The sequence below is a fragment of the Danaus plexippus genome, chromosome 6, assembly GCF_018135715.1.
Source record: "Danaus plexippus chromosome 6, MEX_DaPlex, whole genome shotgun sequence".
In the NCBI taxonomy this organism is placed as follows: Eukaryota; Metazoa; Arthropoda; class Insecta; order Lepidoptera; family Nymphalidae; genus Danaus; species Danaus plexippus.
The window spans coordinates 3,632,852-3,650,495 of NC_083540.1; the positions used below are offsets into that span (position 1 = coordinate 3,632,852).

Genomic DNA, 17,644 nt, shown 5'->3' on the forward strand with positions numbered 1-17,644 from the left:
TGCTTTTTAAATAAATGAATTAAAGTAGGTGAATTAGGAAAAATTCTATAAGAAAAAAAGGTTTATTTCGGGCATTTAAGTAACGTGATCTTGGAAATATATTTTCTCTACCTTGCTGCTTTTTTTTTCAACACATAAAATGAATAAAAATCTGTTAGCATCGAAACCTAAACAAATATTTATTTTATCGGCACACTTTAGTGTTGATATAGTTAATTTATGTTAATGATTGTAAAGAGCCGCCTAGCGCACTCGAGTGATGGATGATTCGTGACAATGCTCCTCCGGGGACGAGTGTAGGCGTAGTCTTGACAGCCAAAATCTGCACTTTCCTTTGACTTTCTCTCAAGAGGTGCGAAAGGTGTTCACCGAGGGCACGCAATGGTTATTCGGTAGCCGGCACAGCATAAGTGTACGCGCTCTAATCGCGATTACACTTTTCGTTCAGCCCGATTCGACGGTCGTTATATGGTGCATTGCGCCCGTTAACGATATTCAAAGTACCTGCATGATATAACACCATTTAAAAGAAGTGTTTCGCTTGCAAGAAATTATTTACAAAGAAATCGTGAAGTGAAATGCCATAGAAGAGCTATGGCGCGAACGGTTGGAATAGTGGTTGTAGCGCTGTTTTTCATGCTACGAGTCACCACGGCTGCGCGTTTTCCAGTAAGTAATATCTAGAGGGCGGGCGGCGTACATTTTTCAGGATTTTCATAGTGTTATTAATCAACTTATTTCATTTTACTCTAAATATGTGATTGAGGATGTTAATTTAATATTTTCCTTGTCCAAATTTTTATTGCATTGATTTTTACGTTGTCAATAATTTTAAGTAGTGTTATCGCGTTTTTGGGAAATTATGAAGTGGAAAATAAAAAACAAAAAATAAACAAAATGACTTTGATTCAAGAAGTTTCGAGCTCTAATAAAATTCTATAATCAATTAAATTATTAGTATAAATTTTCTTCTCGTGTTGTATGTGTAGTGAATTTGACTGATGATAATTAGCCGAAAAATTTATTATTGGTAATAAATATATAAAAAACGTATAAATTAATAAAAAAAAAAAAACATTTTTACTTTAAAACAAGCAACTTTTCTCAATTGCTTTTCGTTATTCATAAGGTAGCAACACACAAAAAAAATTTTAACATTTACATCTATATTTTTATCCAGAGTTTTAACAATAAGTTGAACGGATTTTTCATGAGACGTTTGTAAGACCATATAAAGAGGGTTTTCAATTCAGAAATATTTAATTTAATATTTATATTTTTTTCAAATCAGCAAAGGCTCGGTATAAATATAAAATAATTAATAAACACCCTCAGTCAGTCAGGAATCAATTTCAGTCAAAAATAATTATTTAACAATTTAAGTTTCGTCGATGAAATATAAATAAATCGGAAAAGGGAAATAAAATAGAATATAAATAAATAAAATAGATCGGAAAGGAGGAAATATTTATACGAATAAAGATGCTGACAATATTTGTTTGTGATAAAGATATTGTAAATAATACAATTTCTAATAACGCTACGCTAAATATACTACAACTATAATATATACATATAAAAATAAAAATAGCATTACAAAATATAGTATGAGAACATATTAAGGGTAAAATTGTAAAATACGCATTCTATAATTTTTATACATTTTATATTAATATCAACGGAATATTTTTTGTTTGTGGATTGTCGTTTTATTTTGCTACAATTTATATAAGTAAGACGATATGTCGATGTTTAAGTGGTAGTTATTATGTTTCATAATTACTTTACCAACCTTGTGTACACATATGTAGGTACATAATGTACTCTTAGCTGCACTATTATTTATTTTCCTTTTAAAGTGTTGTGAAATTTATAAAGCCATATTCATGGATTGTTTTTGTAAACGCGTTTACAAATACATTAACATTAAAATGCTTGCCCTTAATTATTGTCAAAACGAAAGTTCATTTGCTAACATAATATTACATATTATGCGTCATTGATATTCCTAACGGACACCAAACCGTTTGTTTGTGTCTTTAAGAAATATAACAAACTGGTGAGTTTCTCGACGCCTCTTTGACCGCTAAAAGTATTTGACGTTAAAAGTATATTTAATATTACATCCGGTAAGGTTATTGTTTATAATACACCGTTTTAACGGTTTTAGGTTATTTGAAATTAATGTCACGACGTAATATACTTGCGGTTTGCATTTTTTGCCGACAAGGATATCGTGAACACTGAGAGCAATCATCCCATTGACACCAATAGGTCATGGATTACGCAAACTAACCAAACGATTCGTTTGAAAAACAATTTATCTCTCGTTACAATAACTTTCTCTCTACCTACATCGGGGTAACGAATTATATCATTTTATTTTAGCAATTACATTACATAACTGAATAGAGCCTTGGATCTGTCCTGTACTCGATCACGTAGTAAGTTACACAACCATAAAGCATCACGTAGCTGGAGTTTTTCAATCATTTTTCGGTGAATCACAACGCGGTGGCTATTGTTCCCGGCCGCTAGACTATACGTAATATTGCGATCGATAAGAACTTTCATAATTTTTAACGTAATACGAACAATTTAATAGTGAATACCAAAACTAATGACTTTAAATTGAAAGATCAGTACTTCTTATGTTGCCTTGTAATAATGAGTTATTGTTTCGAGGCGTACTAATGTAAAAACAAATAGTTTTACTTTCCCCTTTAATTTGCTCGTGGCTGCTAATGTCGTTCCTATACCGCGCTGACTCACGAGTTGTGTTGATTTTGTTTTCACTAACCTTTAAATATCTAGAGTTCACCGAATTACGAATTTGAATTTACGAGCTCAGAAAAATTTTAATGAAAAGAGACTTATAATAATTTAGAAGATAATTTTAGGTTTTATAAATGTTTTTAAAATCTGAAGTGCTTGTACCGACTTCCACCTCTCTTACTGTTAAGTGTTAATATAAAATACAGTATAGGTAGACGTTACTTCATGCTGAAATGGCTGAACGGTTGTGGGAGAAATTAAATTAATACCAAGATGACTCAGAATACTCAGAAATTTGATTCCATTCGAATTTAATTTATTAAGGCTTACGAGAGTCTAATAAAACAGAATGATTCGATTGTTAGAACTCTGCTGTGAATTTCTTTGTTTCGTGTGTTTTTTTTCTTTTCATATGTCTATTAAATGCTAGTTTTGATGCTTATTTTTAATTTCTATGTGAATTTTTTTATTAAATTCCATTATGGAAACAGGTATTATAAGTTTTAAGATATAATTTATACGTTATTTAAGCTTATTCAGTTTTGGAATCATATCGTAGTACAGTAATTAAAATTTCAAAGAATTTTTATGGAATGTGTCTGGTCCGATACTTAAATTCGACAAATTAAACTTCGTTAACGTCTTAATTAGCGGAATATATGCCAGTTAAAATGTTTACTCTCTTTACTTAAAGCTAGGATTGGGAGCCAAAAACTTTATTCAACATATTATTTATGTGTGAGCACTCTAGCTAAGACGTCTGTCGCGTCCTCGTTTGACCCCGTTCGATACACAGTAGTTATCGTAGTCTCGACGCGTTTACTCGACATGTTTTTAATATTTACTTTTTATAATATGTATAGGTACATTATATTTGTGTAAGGAAAGTTCTTTGTTTTTCTTTTAGTTTTTTTTAGGATGAAGTTACTTAATTACTTTTAAACTAAATGCCATTTTGATATAAAATATTTCCTTTTTCCTTAAACGGTTCTTGATTGCAATGTTTAAAGTATTCCAATGTTCGAAGGTATTTAAAAATCTAGAACACGTCCAAATTATTCGCGAATTGGGTCGTTATATTAGCATATGAGTAAATTGCGGTACACTCGGTCATAAAAATGTATTGTTCATTAAACCGTTGCACTTTCAAGTTTCAAATATGTTTTTTTAAAGCTGCGAGGCTATAATATCTCAATTCTTTATTTATTTCAGGACATATCGGCTTTCAACGGGTGGTGGTCAAAAGGGGTCCACCGAGAGGATGATTCAAAAGGAAACAAAGACGTAGAAGTGGTATACTTACCAGCGCTAATACCTCGTGAAGCACAGGTTGCTGAAGATTCTGCACAAAATGACGTTCCACTACCTTACAGCTTCGAAGCCTTCGGGAAGTACGTGACATTGATTAGATATTTTAAGTAATTAAGCTCTTTAGGCTTCATGAATTATATTGAAAGAAACGAAAAGAAAAATAAAAATATAAGAAAAAATACTTAACCTGAAGAATATTGTTAATAAAATATTTCAATTAAATATACAATGTCACTGCTTGATTATAAAACATTATTTTACTATAAAGTTTTTTTATGTAAAACTATAGGAACTTCGACCTCCAACTCTTACCGAATAGGCGACTCGTGTCTCCTCAGTTCCGAGTATGGTCTGAGGACGGCCCCGAGGCCCCCTTGTCGGTTCCCGATTCTTCTTGCCACTTCCTTCACAGTGGCCCTGGGGCCGTCGCTGCATTCTCCGCTTGTAGAGACCATGCTCTAGTAAGTAAATTTTGTTTCTATATCTCCATTGTTTTATTTAAAAAGTCCGAAACAAGTATCTTTTTGTAAATCTTCAATTTGGTTACTTCAACAAATTTAATATTATTTTAATACGGTGAATTGTTGCGGAAGAATTGTTAAAGGCACTACAGACAAAGAAATAATATCGAAGATTCAATTTCATACAATTAATGTGGTTTGACTGACGTCGTAGAAAACCATTACAGAGTTTGTAATAAAATTTTTTTTTTTTCAGCACGGTCTTATCTTGACTGATAATTCCACATATGAAGTGCGACCTTTAAAGACTGGAGAAGGAAGGTCAGAACACGGGAAACATCATAGAGATCGCAGGGCTCATATCATCCGTCGTGCGACTCCGCCTCTTATGACTGTCAACGATGACCGTCCACTGAGACACAGAGCTCGTCGCCCCCGTCTCAATATTAACAAACCACCGCCTTCTTCCTACACTGTCGAAATAGCACTGTTCCTGGACGAAGCCGCTTACAAAATATTTCATCCTCATCTAAATTACAATGAGGCTGATTTACGAGATATGTTGTTGGCGTACATTAATGGGGTATGATAGTAAAACTTGTTGTTTATAAAATTTTGTTATAAGATTATTTCAAGCAATGCTTCCGTTATTTCACTAAACTTTTTTATGAAATTGAAAATAATTCGATAAAATCCAGGTGCAGGCCTTATATCACCATTCATCTCTGGGGACCCGTGTTCAGCTGTCTCTGGTGAGACTAACTTTGCTTCGGACACAACCAGCGGCTCTATCGTTGCAGGCGGAGCGCGGTCGTTTGTTGGACTCATTCTGCGCATACCAGCGATCGCTGAACGTAGATGATGACGACGACCCTGAACATTGGGATATGGCTTTATTACTTTCTGGGTATGTGGTCTAGACGTGCTTGGTACTAATTTGCATTAAGGAACAATGTGTCTCGGTAGTCTATCTGAGTAATGCAGTCTTGTTATACTTATCAGATTTTATATATTTTTACAGTGGGATATATATTTAAATTTCGTGTATTTTGGACTCTATTAGAAATAAAGTACACAATTAATAATTTAATAAACGGTAGGAGTCGGGCTTGACTTATAGCCAACATAGACTCAACATTTATGCTTGCGTTTAAGTGACCTTTTTCCTAAGTGTAGTAGTTAATAGAATCTTAAAAGAAGGTTTTTTTTTAAATTATTTGCACTTGTAAATGATTATATAACTCTAAGATTATGACAGTTTATTGTGAGAACGGAATCAGCAAGAATGAACGTGTTGTTAATTTACATGGGCTGTCATGTTCATTTCAGGTTAGACTTTTATTCAGAGGAAGGAGGTCGTCGGAATGGTGTGACGATGGGTCTAGCTCCTGTGGGAGGAGTTTGTCTCCCGGCACACGCGTGTGTCGTCGCTGAGTTCGGAGCCGCGGACACACTCGGGAGACCGTATCCCTCTGCTGGGTTCACATCCGTCTACATTCTAGCACATGAGATCGGACACAAGTCCGTTATTATTTTTTTGTGTTTTGATGTCACTCACAATTTTGATTAAAAAGATCACATTCAAATTTATTATTAAGTTTAAATTCTAAAGAACATTCTTTTTGATATTGAGATTTATTTTAACTTGACGCAAATATTTTTCTTTTAATATTAAATGTAATGTATGCTGAATATTCCAGTCTGGGCATGCATCATGATGGGACTGGTAATGCGTGTTCTCGCGACGGCTACATCATGTCTCCATCGCGCGGCACCAACGGCGAAGCGACCTGGTCACACTGCAGCGCACAAGTCGTCGCTGACTTGAAGTAACGTATACAATAAAATGGAACACATACAAGTTCTTTTAAGCTATTAATAAACTAATAAAGAAATATGTCATGATTAACAACACATAAAACTTACAAATCAGATGGGCAACATGTTTATTCGATGGCGGTGATGATCCAGACATACCACCACAACTAGAGCATGAGAGGTTTGGTGACGCCCCGGGACTTGTTTGGGTCGCGAAGAAACAGTGCGAAGTAAGTTGTTTTTGTATGAAAAATGTGTACATTTTATTAGGTGGTATAACCGAATATGCTCTGGTTACTGAATGGAGTCGTGGTGACCTGGAGGTTAAAGGCCCGCCGCTCATACGTGAGGGCGCGGGTTCGAAACCTGGCAAGTACCAATGTGCTCTTTCCGAATCATATGTACTTGGTAAGAGTATTTAGACACCACTGACGAACGGTGAAGGAAAACATCGTGAGGAAACCTGGACTTATAATTTCAAATTATAAGATTGAAATTGCCAACCCGTCTTGAGCAAGCGTGGTGATTAATGCTCTAACCTTCTCCATGTGAGAAGAGGCCTTTGCTCAGCAGTGGGCTCTGTAGGCTGATGATGATGATGACTGAATGGGAATTAATCATAAATAATCTAACACACACGGAAATAAAACTAGCTCACAGTGAAAAAAATTACCTTCACAATGGTAACACAATTACGTAAATTTTTTAAAATACCAATATGTATAAAAATTTAAATGTAATCTCAAGCCTTTACTAATCAGGTGCTCCTCCGCGATAAGGACGCGACACCAGCGTCTCCAGAACCTGGTGTGAGTGTGTGTATGCAGCTGGCGTGTAGGACTCCTCACCGAGCAGGGTTTTATTACGCCGGACCCGCGCTCCCAGGAACACCCTGCGCACCGGGGAAGGTTGGTCATCAGGTTCAGTCCCTAAATTATATTAGTTAGTTAGTTTTTGGTCAGTTTTAACAATCAGTAAGTTCATCAGTGCTCGACTTGCAAAAAAAATCCCTGTAACTTATATAAAGTCTGAATTGAAATTTGGTATTTTTTTTTATTTGAAATGCCAATCCAAATCGAGAACGGTTTAAATATTCATTTTACACGACAGAGACAATAGCCTTTAGGAGTTTAATGAGCCCAAAAAGCGTTCCATAAGCACCAAAAATATTATGGCTATTACAGGTTTTCTTTGTTTGGTTCTCACTAATTATCTTGCTTTAGCAATATCTATCCCTGAATTGAAAAATATTATATATTGTTTAAATATAATTCAACAGTAGGATATCAGTGTACTACATACATAATATAAATAGGAATAATAATTTGAATTTGGTACTAAACATATTATTGGAGGTATTATTGGAACATATAACTGCGGTTCCAGTGGTGTCATGGCGGGGAGTGCGTGGCTGCTGATCCTACAGTGGCAGCCCTGCCTCCGGTAGTGAGTGACAGCGGCAGTACCTGGAGTGAGTGGTCTTCAGGATCGTGTCGTTCAGGCTGCACACTGGAGGGCTTAGGAGCGGTGGAGAAACGACGCACTTGTCCTCAGAACGCAATTTGCGAAGGACCTTCTTATGATGTGGCACTTTGTGATGATTCGAAGGTAAATAAAGTTTGATATATTCATTTAGAAAAAAAAAAATTGGCTTTTAATGCTTCTTTTCCCTTTTTCAGGTGTGCGGTAAGAAACGGCGCACAAGTGCGAGTGAGTTGGCCGGTCGTCGATGTGCTCAGTACGCAGCGCGCATCCCAGCTCTTGATGCAAGAGGAGGTGGTCTACAGGCGCCTCATGATCCTAGTACGTTTTATGTATTGAATACAAGTAAAACACTCATTTTGATCTTAAATTTATCGCATATTTTTTTAAGATATTAAGTATACAAAGAACATTCATTCCATAATAAGGCTCCCTCATACAATAAGGTAAATACTAAATAATAACACTTTTATCAGATCTTACCTATTTTGATATGGAATTTATTTGGGAATAAACCTCTATAACCGGGCAAAAGTTGCCTTTAAATGTTCGAAACCAGTTTATAAACACAATATGTAAACATATAAAATTTTCATTAAATTTTTAACTAAAAAAGTTAAGCACCTCTGCTTTCTACGCCCCAATTACATACTGACTGTATTCAATAAAAATGTATAAATGTGTAATCGTTTTCCGATATTTGAGATGATTACGCGTGGATAAAGTAAAACCGGCTACAAGTGTCGGATCTAGAGTAATTTTTTTTGTCAAATAAACTGTATTGCCCGCCTTGTTCGGAAACCAATGACATCGTTTAATCACTTTAAATATCAAGTGAGGCGAGATAAGTAAATGCGAGTTAATATTCCCACTGTTCATGTGTTATAGTTACAAGACATGATCGGAGAGTGTCAATTTAATTTCTGCAGTGAAAGCTGTGTGACATACATTTTAGATTTTATTTACTTACGTTTTCATACAAAAAATAATACAAATAGATTTGTTATTACAAGACGACTCTCTCTGCTTGGAGTTTGAGTTATGTTGTTGTATAAATGAAATGATATGAACTTTATCATAATACGAAGATTTATGGATATTGTATCAGTTTTTCAGTTGAAAATGCTTCGGATATAATGAGTATTGTAAATAATTACAAAGGTTTATATCCATAAGTTGCAGCTGCAGCCGCTGCAACTGCAGCTTTAGAATAAGTTAATAGTCTATATATATATATATATATACGCTACCTGCATATATATATATATATATATATTATAATTGTATCGATTATACAAAATCAACCATAAGTATAATATGGATTATGGACAAAATAACAAATAATTATTATTAATTGATTCGGTCATTACAAATGAAAGGAAAATATAGAACAGCTTAGATCTTTATCCTAATATTTTCTCTGTCATAGTTAATTATCTTTTAATTTACACAGTTATACATATATATATATATATATATATATATATGTATAATATCGATATCGATTCGTTAGCAATTAGATATAACATTTTAAATGTTTTATATCATTACCTTTTTCTTAAATTTTCAAACGAACAATTCTTGTGAGTTTACATCAAAACAAATTTCTTGAAAATTCACACATCTAAGTTTCATTACTAAAAATTTTCACTTTGTCCTCGTTTTCAGGCGATGAAACAGTATCATGTAGCGTTAGAATACCAAGGTACATAACAATAGATGGCGTTGTTAAAAACATTATGCCAGTGAGTGTCTAGTGCTGTTGTACCGACATAGCAACAGTAAAGCCACTTAACAATAGATGGCGCTAATCTACAATACTTAGCCGATACTATTACACAAAGGAATTTATACAAACATACCGACACCTTATATAATAATTTGTACTTTATTGTGATTATTTCAGATCAACTCATCAATAATATACATATTTATCAGATTTTGTATTCTACTGTGATAATGCAACCATTATAAAAATACTTTTCTCAAGTGCATTGTTCTGCTTTAGAGGATTATCAGTTGCTTACTGGGGTTTTTGACAAAAGTATGTTTAATGACATAATATTGCTACATTATGATTGATCGTTATTGTAATTGCCTATTTTTGAATCAGGATCATAGAGCATACCGTATTGTTATCACGTATAAATATATATATATATATATATATATATATATATAACATATACCAAATGATAACTGACATTCAGGATAACCGATGCTTAGGCTCTTCTAGTATAAAATACTGCAGTTGACTTTCATGCATTAAAGCATTTCATGTTTCCATAATTAGCATCTTTAAACTTTAAACTTAAGTACCAAACAAACAATAATATTTTCTGAGAAGTCTATCTACACCTTGTGTCATCAACTCACAATTTTTCCATATACTTAACACTTCAGGTGATAGGTACATATTGTATATTCTTTCTCTAACGTCTAATAAATATTACACGCCTTAATAAACAGCATTTTTATATATGTAATTACTAAATAATAGGTATCTGCCTAGATGACTAGTGATTATGCCCATACTAACCATTTGCACGTAAGAGAATTATACAAGTCAGTTATTTCATATACGTATATTTTCTGCTGCTGAAGTACTATCTAATCTAATATGCAAGTTTTTATCCTTGCTATATGATATCTCCAAAATTTTATTATTTGTTTTCTACTGATGTCTTGAAACGGGAACTTAAAATTTTGGAATCAAGAAATTGGCTGTCACTAGATGGCGCTAATTATATTTGACGCGAAGTAAAATATTATTATACTGATGATCATTTTTCTTAGAAATTTGACGCTAAGTTCTCTAAATAAATAAAAGCATGTACGGTGTCATTATCCTTATATTCACGTCAGTAATACTTTCTACTGTTATAAATTGATATACGTAATAAATATCAGTGGATGATAGCTGTGGTCACGAAAACGATTAGAAAATTTTCTTCGCCAAGATTTGTCGCATCGCCTTATTGTTTTAGTAGGCCTAGTTAATCGGTTATAGCATAGATCAGAAGTAGACAGTATAAATTATCAGGTTATTGCATGGAACGGTGTTGTAAACAAAATACTTATTAATGTAATTTAAATTGATCTAGCTCGCATGTGGATGGGATGCGCGATCTTCTGTCGTCGTGCGAGCGGCGGCGGGTTCTACGCGCCTCGGGTTGAGCTGAACGATGCTGGACTGGATCCTTACTTCCCCGACGGCACGTGGTGCCATCACGACGGACAGAACCACTACTACTGCCTTCAACACCACTGTTTGCCAGAGGTTAGATTGATTTCATTGATTCTGAATAGTTATAATAATGCTTTATATCGTTAAATTGGTCCAAAACTTAACTATATAATGTCTTATTTTATTAGTCGAAATCGACAAGCGACTCATTTCTACTCCTTGATGTCTTCGGAGAGGAAAAATATATATTTTTTTATTACAGCTTCTTTAGACTAGCTCTATGAACTAAATTGTAGGTATGATGACCTTGCTTGACGTTTTAATTTATAGTTAGTTTATTAAAAGGTTGAAATACGTGGTTGTGTATGCAAAATAAATTAAGAATGAAATCTTCTATCAAGTTATTATAAAATAATAAAATATTTTTTTATTGTTAGGTATTAAAAAGTAACAATAGAATTGCATAGGATATACGTATGTAAATATTATGAATAGGTTTCAATATATTATTCTATTTTATTATATTAGACTATACATACTAAATATAAAAAATAAAAAAAATATTCTATTTATAGCATGTATAATATAAATATAACCTTAATAATTAATATGCATATGTATGGAAAGGCCGTTTGAGACATGTCTAGTCGATACCTAGAGATTTTGATTATATCGGTATAAACAGGTGAGATTAATGAAGAACAATTTTCAGTACTATGTCAAAATTAAAATACTTAGCAGGCAGTAATAACTTTAATACTTATTATTATTGTTTACCCGAATGATAAAATATCATACTACTCAGAGTTTGGACCCGACGTTGTTAAAATACCGTGTTCCAATGAGTATTTAATTCCGTTTCACATTTAATTCGAATGCTATTATGTCGGAACAATTATTAAATCATTTTCACTATTTTAATAATTTAATTATATTGTAACAATGATAGAGACGTGATAATAACGAGTAAAACACTAAAATGATTGCGAAATAAATCCTCGTTACGTGTTGATCGTGGCCTACCCTTACCCTTATTGTGTTATCTTTATTGTCCCGCCCAGTAATCATAAGCACTAGTTTTCTTGTCTATTTAAACAACAAAACAACGACTATATATCTACGCAAGACTTTGAAACTGTAGGTGTTAAATTTAAATTGTAAACTATCACTAAAGGTATTTATAAATTGTGTGCAATAAAAAAATAAAAATCACATGCTTATTTAACAACGGTGGATAAGTTTGCTTACTTAGGATATAATATTTGTTAATCCTATATATATAAAATTACCCAAAATTTTATTTTATACAATAAAATTATAAAACGTTGTGTCTTATATATAATAACCGGATTTTTTCCGTTACGAAACACTTTTGTATTTAATTATTATCTATTAAGAAATCATTAACTTATTAGTTGTCGATTGACTTTTCTTAATCAAATTACTTTACAAATTCTTGACATTTGAATATAAAAATTCGATAAAATGTTCGATCCATTCAGCGTTTGATAAATTAATAGAAATACAAACCTCCAAAGATTTACATTCCAGTTATAACTTATTTGACCCAAAGAAAAGTCACATTAATATCCACACTATTATATAAAGCAAAAAATAATAGTAAAATTAGCTTATCATACATTGAACAATTCGATGAGAACGTGTTCACGGGTTCAAGCCGTGACTTTCATTAAGCCGGGGGCTGTTATGAGTCAAATATTTCTTGTCAAATAGTTGTCGTTATTTATAACATCCTATATAAACCTTAAAGAAACAAGTTTTACTACAGTGAATGCAGTATCGTATTATGTTGCGATAAAAGTCAACCACAAGGCGTCTATCATCTAATCCTATTGTTTGTCAACACTCAACACAAGCGTCATATCACGTGCGCTGTTCAATCAAAATAACATCACACAGCGTAGCCATCGTAAAGATAATAAGTTTTTCGTCTGATCAAATCCATTTAATCGCCCAATTATTACAATCTCATATTATGCTTGTTAAGTAACTTATTAACCTTTACTAGACGTGTGATAAACTCGTTAACTGGGTCAAGGATTGTTATGGGATATCTTTTTGACGTTTCAAAAATCGAATTATTAGAAATTAATTGTGGGAAATCGATTTATTAGAAATCAATAACTCGTTGGTATATCTTAGTAGAAATGTTTATTAGAGGATCTTTGATTCACTACGAATCTGAAAATATCAAATTTGGAAGTTTTAAACACAAATTTGGTGATTTGAATGATACTGAACTTATTGGAAGACGTTAGTACTGTAAGCTCATTGGCATAGGACTATAGAATTCAAAATTAGAATTTTTTTAAGCAACACATTGATCTATAAATTTAAGCACAAAAAAAAATACTTAGGATAATACTACTTAAAATCAAATGATTTGTTATTAGAGTAACGAAAAATTTAATAAATTGTATCTGTTCACTAAATAGAGGCAGATATATTTATAAATACTTATAAATAATTCTCTAAATGATTTACTCCTATTCACTTTGCCGCAGCTAAATGTATCGTTAAAGGAGTTATCCATGTTAAAACGAATAATTTTTTTACATTATTAAAAATATAAACATTTATTCATTGCAATTTTTTTTTAAATATATTCTATAAAATGTAGCCATTATATTCTATAAATACAATATTGCTTGTTGTAGCCTTCAGACTGATAAAACATTAAAGATGAAAAAACACTAAGTGGAATGCATTGCAAAAAAAGATTTTAAAATAATGTTTCATATTACTATATAAATAATATTATATAAATTAAATGCGAATCATATTTTCTTGTAATAATTTGTTAATTTAAAATTTATTTTCTTTATCCCTTATTTAATAAAATGATTATCCTCCTCTATTGTGCAATAATCTTTATATTTACGTCATAAACCTATAACTCAATAAACTCTTAACTTATTTAGAAAACAAACAACCGTTTATGAGTTTTTCCGTGCGTCACTCCATGTGTCTCGGATATTTGCCAATATAGCGTTTTGGAGCTAATTAGTCAAAACTTATCGTGACGTTTAAATTAGACTGTCATAAATCACTATTTTCTCTGACGTTTCATCAGCTAGCTATGTAGACTTAATAAACAAGTTTTTAAGTAGACAACCTTAAAAATCTATATATATTTTTTATAAGCGTAACGTTTTCTTGAATTGTCCACTGCGGACAATTTTATGAACTCATTAAAACAGACAAATAAATATTAATTATGGCTATAAAACCGTTATAAAAATAATACAAACGTTTTAAATTATAAAAATAACCGATTTAAAAGATAATAAATTTATCAGTAGGTATTTACGTTGCGTCAAATGAAATGTAATTTAACGCGTTCCGTTATAGTTAGAGTACTGTTTAAATAATTGCTCATTGTTTACCGCATGAACGATTCGAGTTGTGGATATGTTGATCTGTAAGAGGTTGCATCCACTGCTCACTGCTGTATACTATTAAAATAGCCGGAAATAGACAAGGTCGTGTAACATCATATTAATGTGGTTTGTTCTAACGAACGCTGTGGTTGTTTCAAATAACTATTTATGTGAAATTAAATTGTTTTATCGACTATTTGTTTGCTATGAGGAATAAAATGAATTCTTTATAAATATGAATATAATATTTTCATTTTATACATATTCATGAAAGGAGTCGTAAAGAAATTGTGCTGTTTACTAATTTCTTAATCTATATGATATCGTAATATTTTATTGCCGTTTTCCAAATGAAGTACACGTTCTTATCTACATCAATAGTCATGGATAGGTCAGTCAAACTATATTTAAGGAATTTTCCTTTAGTTAGTAGGAACCTGACAAATGTATCTATCAAATTTTTATATTAAATCAATCCATGGAATGGAATTTATCAACTAGGAATTAAAAACTATACTTTTTAATTTGTCAAAAAATATTTTTAACGGTCTTCCATTATTACACACCAGAGATGTTCTAGATAAGATCATGGAATAAAGAATATTTTTCATAAGTTATAACATTCTTATTTGTTTATGCAATAGAATTTCAAGATGTCAGCTCAGTACCACATCTGGGAGTTACCGAGCGAGGATGTCGGTGGATCTTTCAACGCCAGGGCACGCGCGGCGCCTGATGACGGAGCCTCTGCAGCCCTTCGTGCTTACATGACCCTGGACGACGCTGGAGCACCTCTCTTCAGAGCCGCCATACCACCACACATCCCAGAGGAGCCTGAGAGCGACTGGGAAGTAATTGATTACGTCGAAATACCAGCCAGAAACAACACAGATTGAACACGGATCAACCATGGAGTTTTCTTGCCAATATGTCTAGTGGCACATAAGTGGTGACGTCCTTAGTGATGTTCGTGCATTTATTACTTTTAGATATTTAAATCGATTGTTTTATGAAATAATATATTACATAATATACGATATTCAACAAAATTAACGTATACTTATACAAAAATTATTTAGTTAATTAAAATAGAGTTTATTTCTATGTAGTTAATGTTGCAATTATAGAACGAGAACTTCAATTAGTTATTACTAATGTAATGTGCAGAAAGTAATGTATTTCCTTAAATAGCGTTAGTTTAATATTAGTACCGTACATTTTACCTACAAGTGCACTAGTCGTTAGAATAAGAATAAATTTTAACCTTAGTAAGTAATGATGTTATCATTGAATAGAAAATATATAAAATATTGTATTCCAGAAGATAGAATATAATGTTTATTTATGACCACTGATCAAATTACTGGGAAAGACAATAATGAATAAAGATAATAATGAATTAATATTCTTAATTATTTTTGTTTTATTTTTATCAATAATGCTTTGTAACATCAGATGTTTGTTAACTGCGAATGTTTGTTATTTCCTTTCAATTTTAAAATATACGTTTGAGAAATGTCCTATTATGTTTTCAATTCAAACAATACAAGTCATACAAACTGCATATGACAATTCTATGGGATGTTAATCTTAAAACACTGACAGCATATTAACATACAAATTATGTGCTTCATACTTAAAAACATATTAATATTACCGCAAAATTTTTGTGACATTTACCTTGTAAAATTCTCTTTATGAAGTAAAGACAAATACAAAAATGTATTAAATATATCTGATTTTTTTTAACAGAAGCTTATTTAAAATTTCTTCAAAATGAAAGCTCTAATAAAGTCAAGAAAAATAGATCTACTATTTTAATAAATTTCTTATTTTCCCTCAAACTTTGCTATGTCTATTCCGAAGGTTAACAAAAATATGGGACTCTAATGTTGGGATAGTTAAGTTTGGAATTAATGAAACAAAAAAAAAGCCTTTTGTTGTCACCTTAAATTATATGTAGCTTACGATTCTGCCTTGCTTTGCTAATTGTTTTGAAGCAAGGGATTAATTTCATGGAATTAAGCAATACTAAGGTTCAATCATAATATGGATATGTGCAATATAAGGGATGTTGCTGATGCGTTGACGACCTTGATTGTGGAAGAGGGAGATAAAAAGATTATCGGACGAAACGCAGTGATTAAAGACTACTTCACGCCGATCTTCTGTGAGGGCACTCCCTGTACTTCCCCGGTCAATCCAGCCCATGTTAGAGCTGTAATAACTTGACCACAGGTAGGCTCTACAACCTACAAAATAATTCCAATTTCGATACAAATTTGCTATTTTGGTTTACTTTACAATTAAAACCATAAACAATCTCCCAGTCCATTACATTAATTTTGTCATTTTGATGAAATGTATAAATTAATTATCAAATTCCTCTTAACTTAGATAACATGATAGTGCTACGAGACATATTTGAAAAGTTATCCATGTTCAGTTAACGCCAGACATTTTTGTGTATAATAATATAACTCAAGGGATATATAAAGCATTAACCAAATAAAACGACACAATAATCACATGTTTTGGGCAACATCTTAACTTTTTATGACATAAGTTTTATTAATCATGTACTCACTCGATGAATAAATAAAACATCCAGCTATTTACATAAGATATTACGTACGTGATACTCTCTGTAAATCACAGATTGCTCTAATTATATATTCAAAGCACACGCTACTTGTAAATTTACTGATGCTTCATACTATGTCAATCTTTATTTCGACGTGTTTGTTCTCTTAATATGGTGTGAATTACATATTATTGGCACATTAGCGAAGTTTTAAAACGTAATTTCAAACAATATTGTCATCTTCAAGAAGCCATTTTCTTTAATAGCGCTATACAAAACTAATTTCTGTAAATCGTATGATATTTTTCTATTCCAAATTTATTTAAATATTGCTCGTCTACAAATGGCGGTCAGAAAATTTATTTTTATTTTAAATACTGATTTGGTATTTCAATTAATATTTTTGTCATATTTATTTATTTATTTGTAATATAATATCGGTTTGTATGTTGTGTCTGTACACTAGTCTATGGACATAAGAAGCGTTTGTTTATTATCAAAGTATTCATTTATATCTGTGGGGTATATCTTTTTTCATACATTAGTGATCATATTTGACAACACCTCCAATTTAAGATAGTTATGCATGTCCGCGTTTCTTTTTAACTTCATTGTATGTTTCTGC

General features: G+C 32.0%; 1 protein-coding gene across 1 annotated transcript; it reads left to right on the forward strand.

Annotated features, from left to right (window-relative positions):
* The first annotated feature begins 510 nt into the window (after positions 1-510).
* LOC116779164 (A disintegrin and metalloproteinase with thrombospondin motifs 14-like) lies at positions 511-15,840 on the forward strand. Its single transcript, XM_061529927.1, has 13 exons — positions 511-669; positions 3,988-4,166; positions 4,376-4,547; positions 4,804-5,130; positions 5,246-5,454; positions 5,877-6,068; positions 6,248-6,376; positions 6,481-6,595; positions 7,127-7,273; positions 7,752-7,973; positions 8,045-8,168; positions 10,952-11,127; positions 15,080-15,840. Exons 1-13 carry the CDS (start codon positions 595-597, stop codon positions 15,329-15,331), a joined length of 2,319 nt encoding a protein of 772 aa, XP_061385911.1. The 5' UTR covers positions 511-594; the 3' UTR covers positions 15,332-15,840.
* The last annotated feature ends 1,804 nt before the right edge of the window (positions 15,841-17,644 follow it).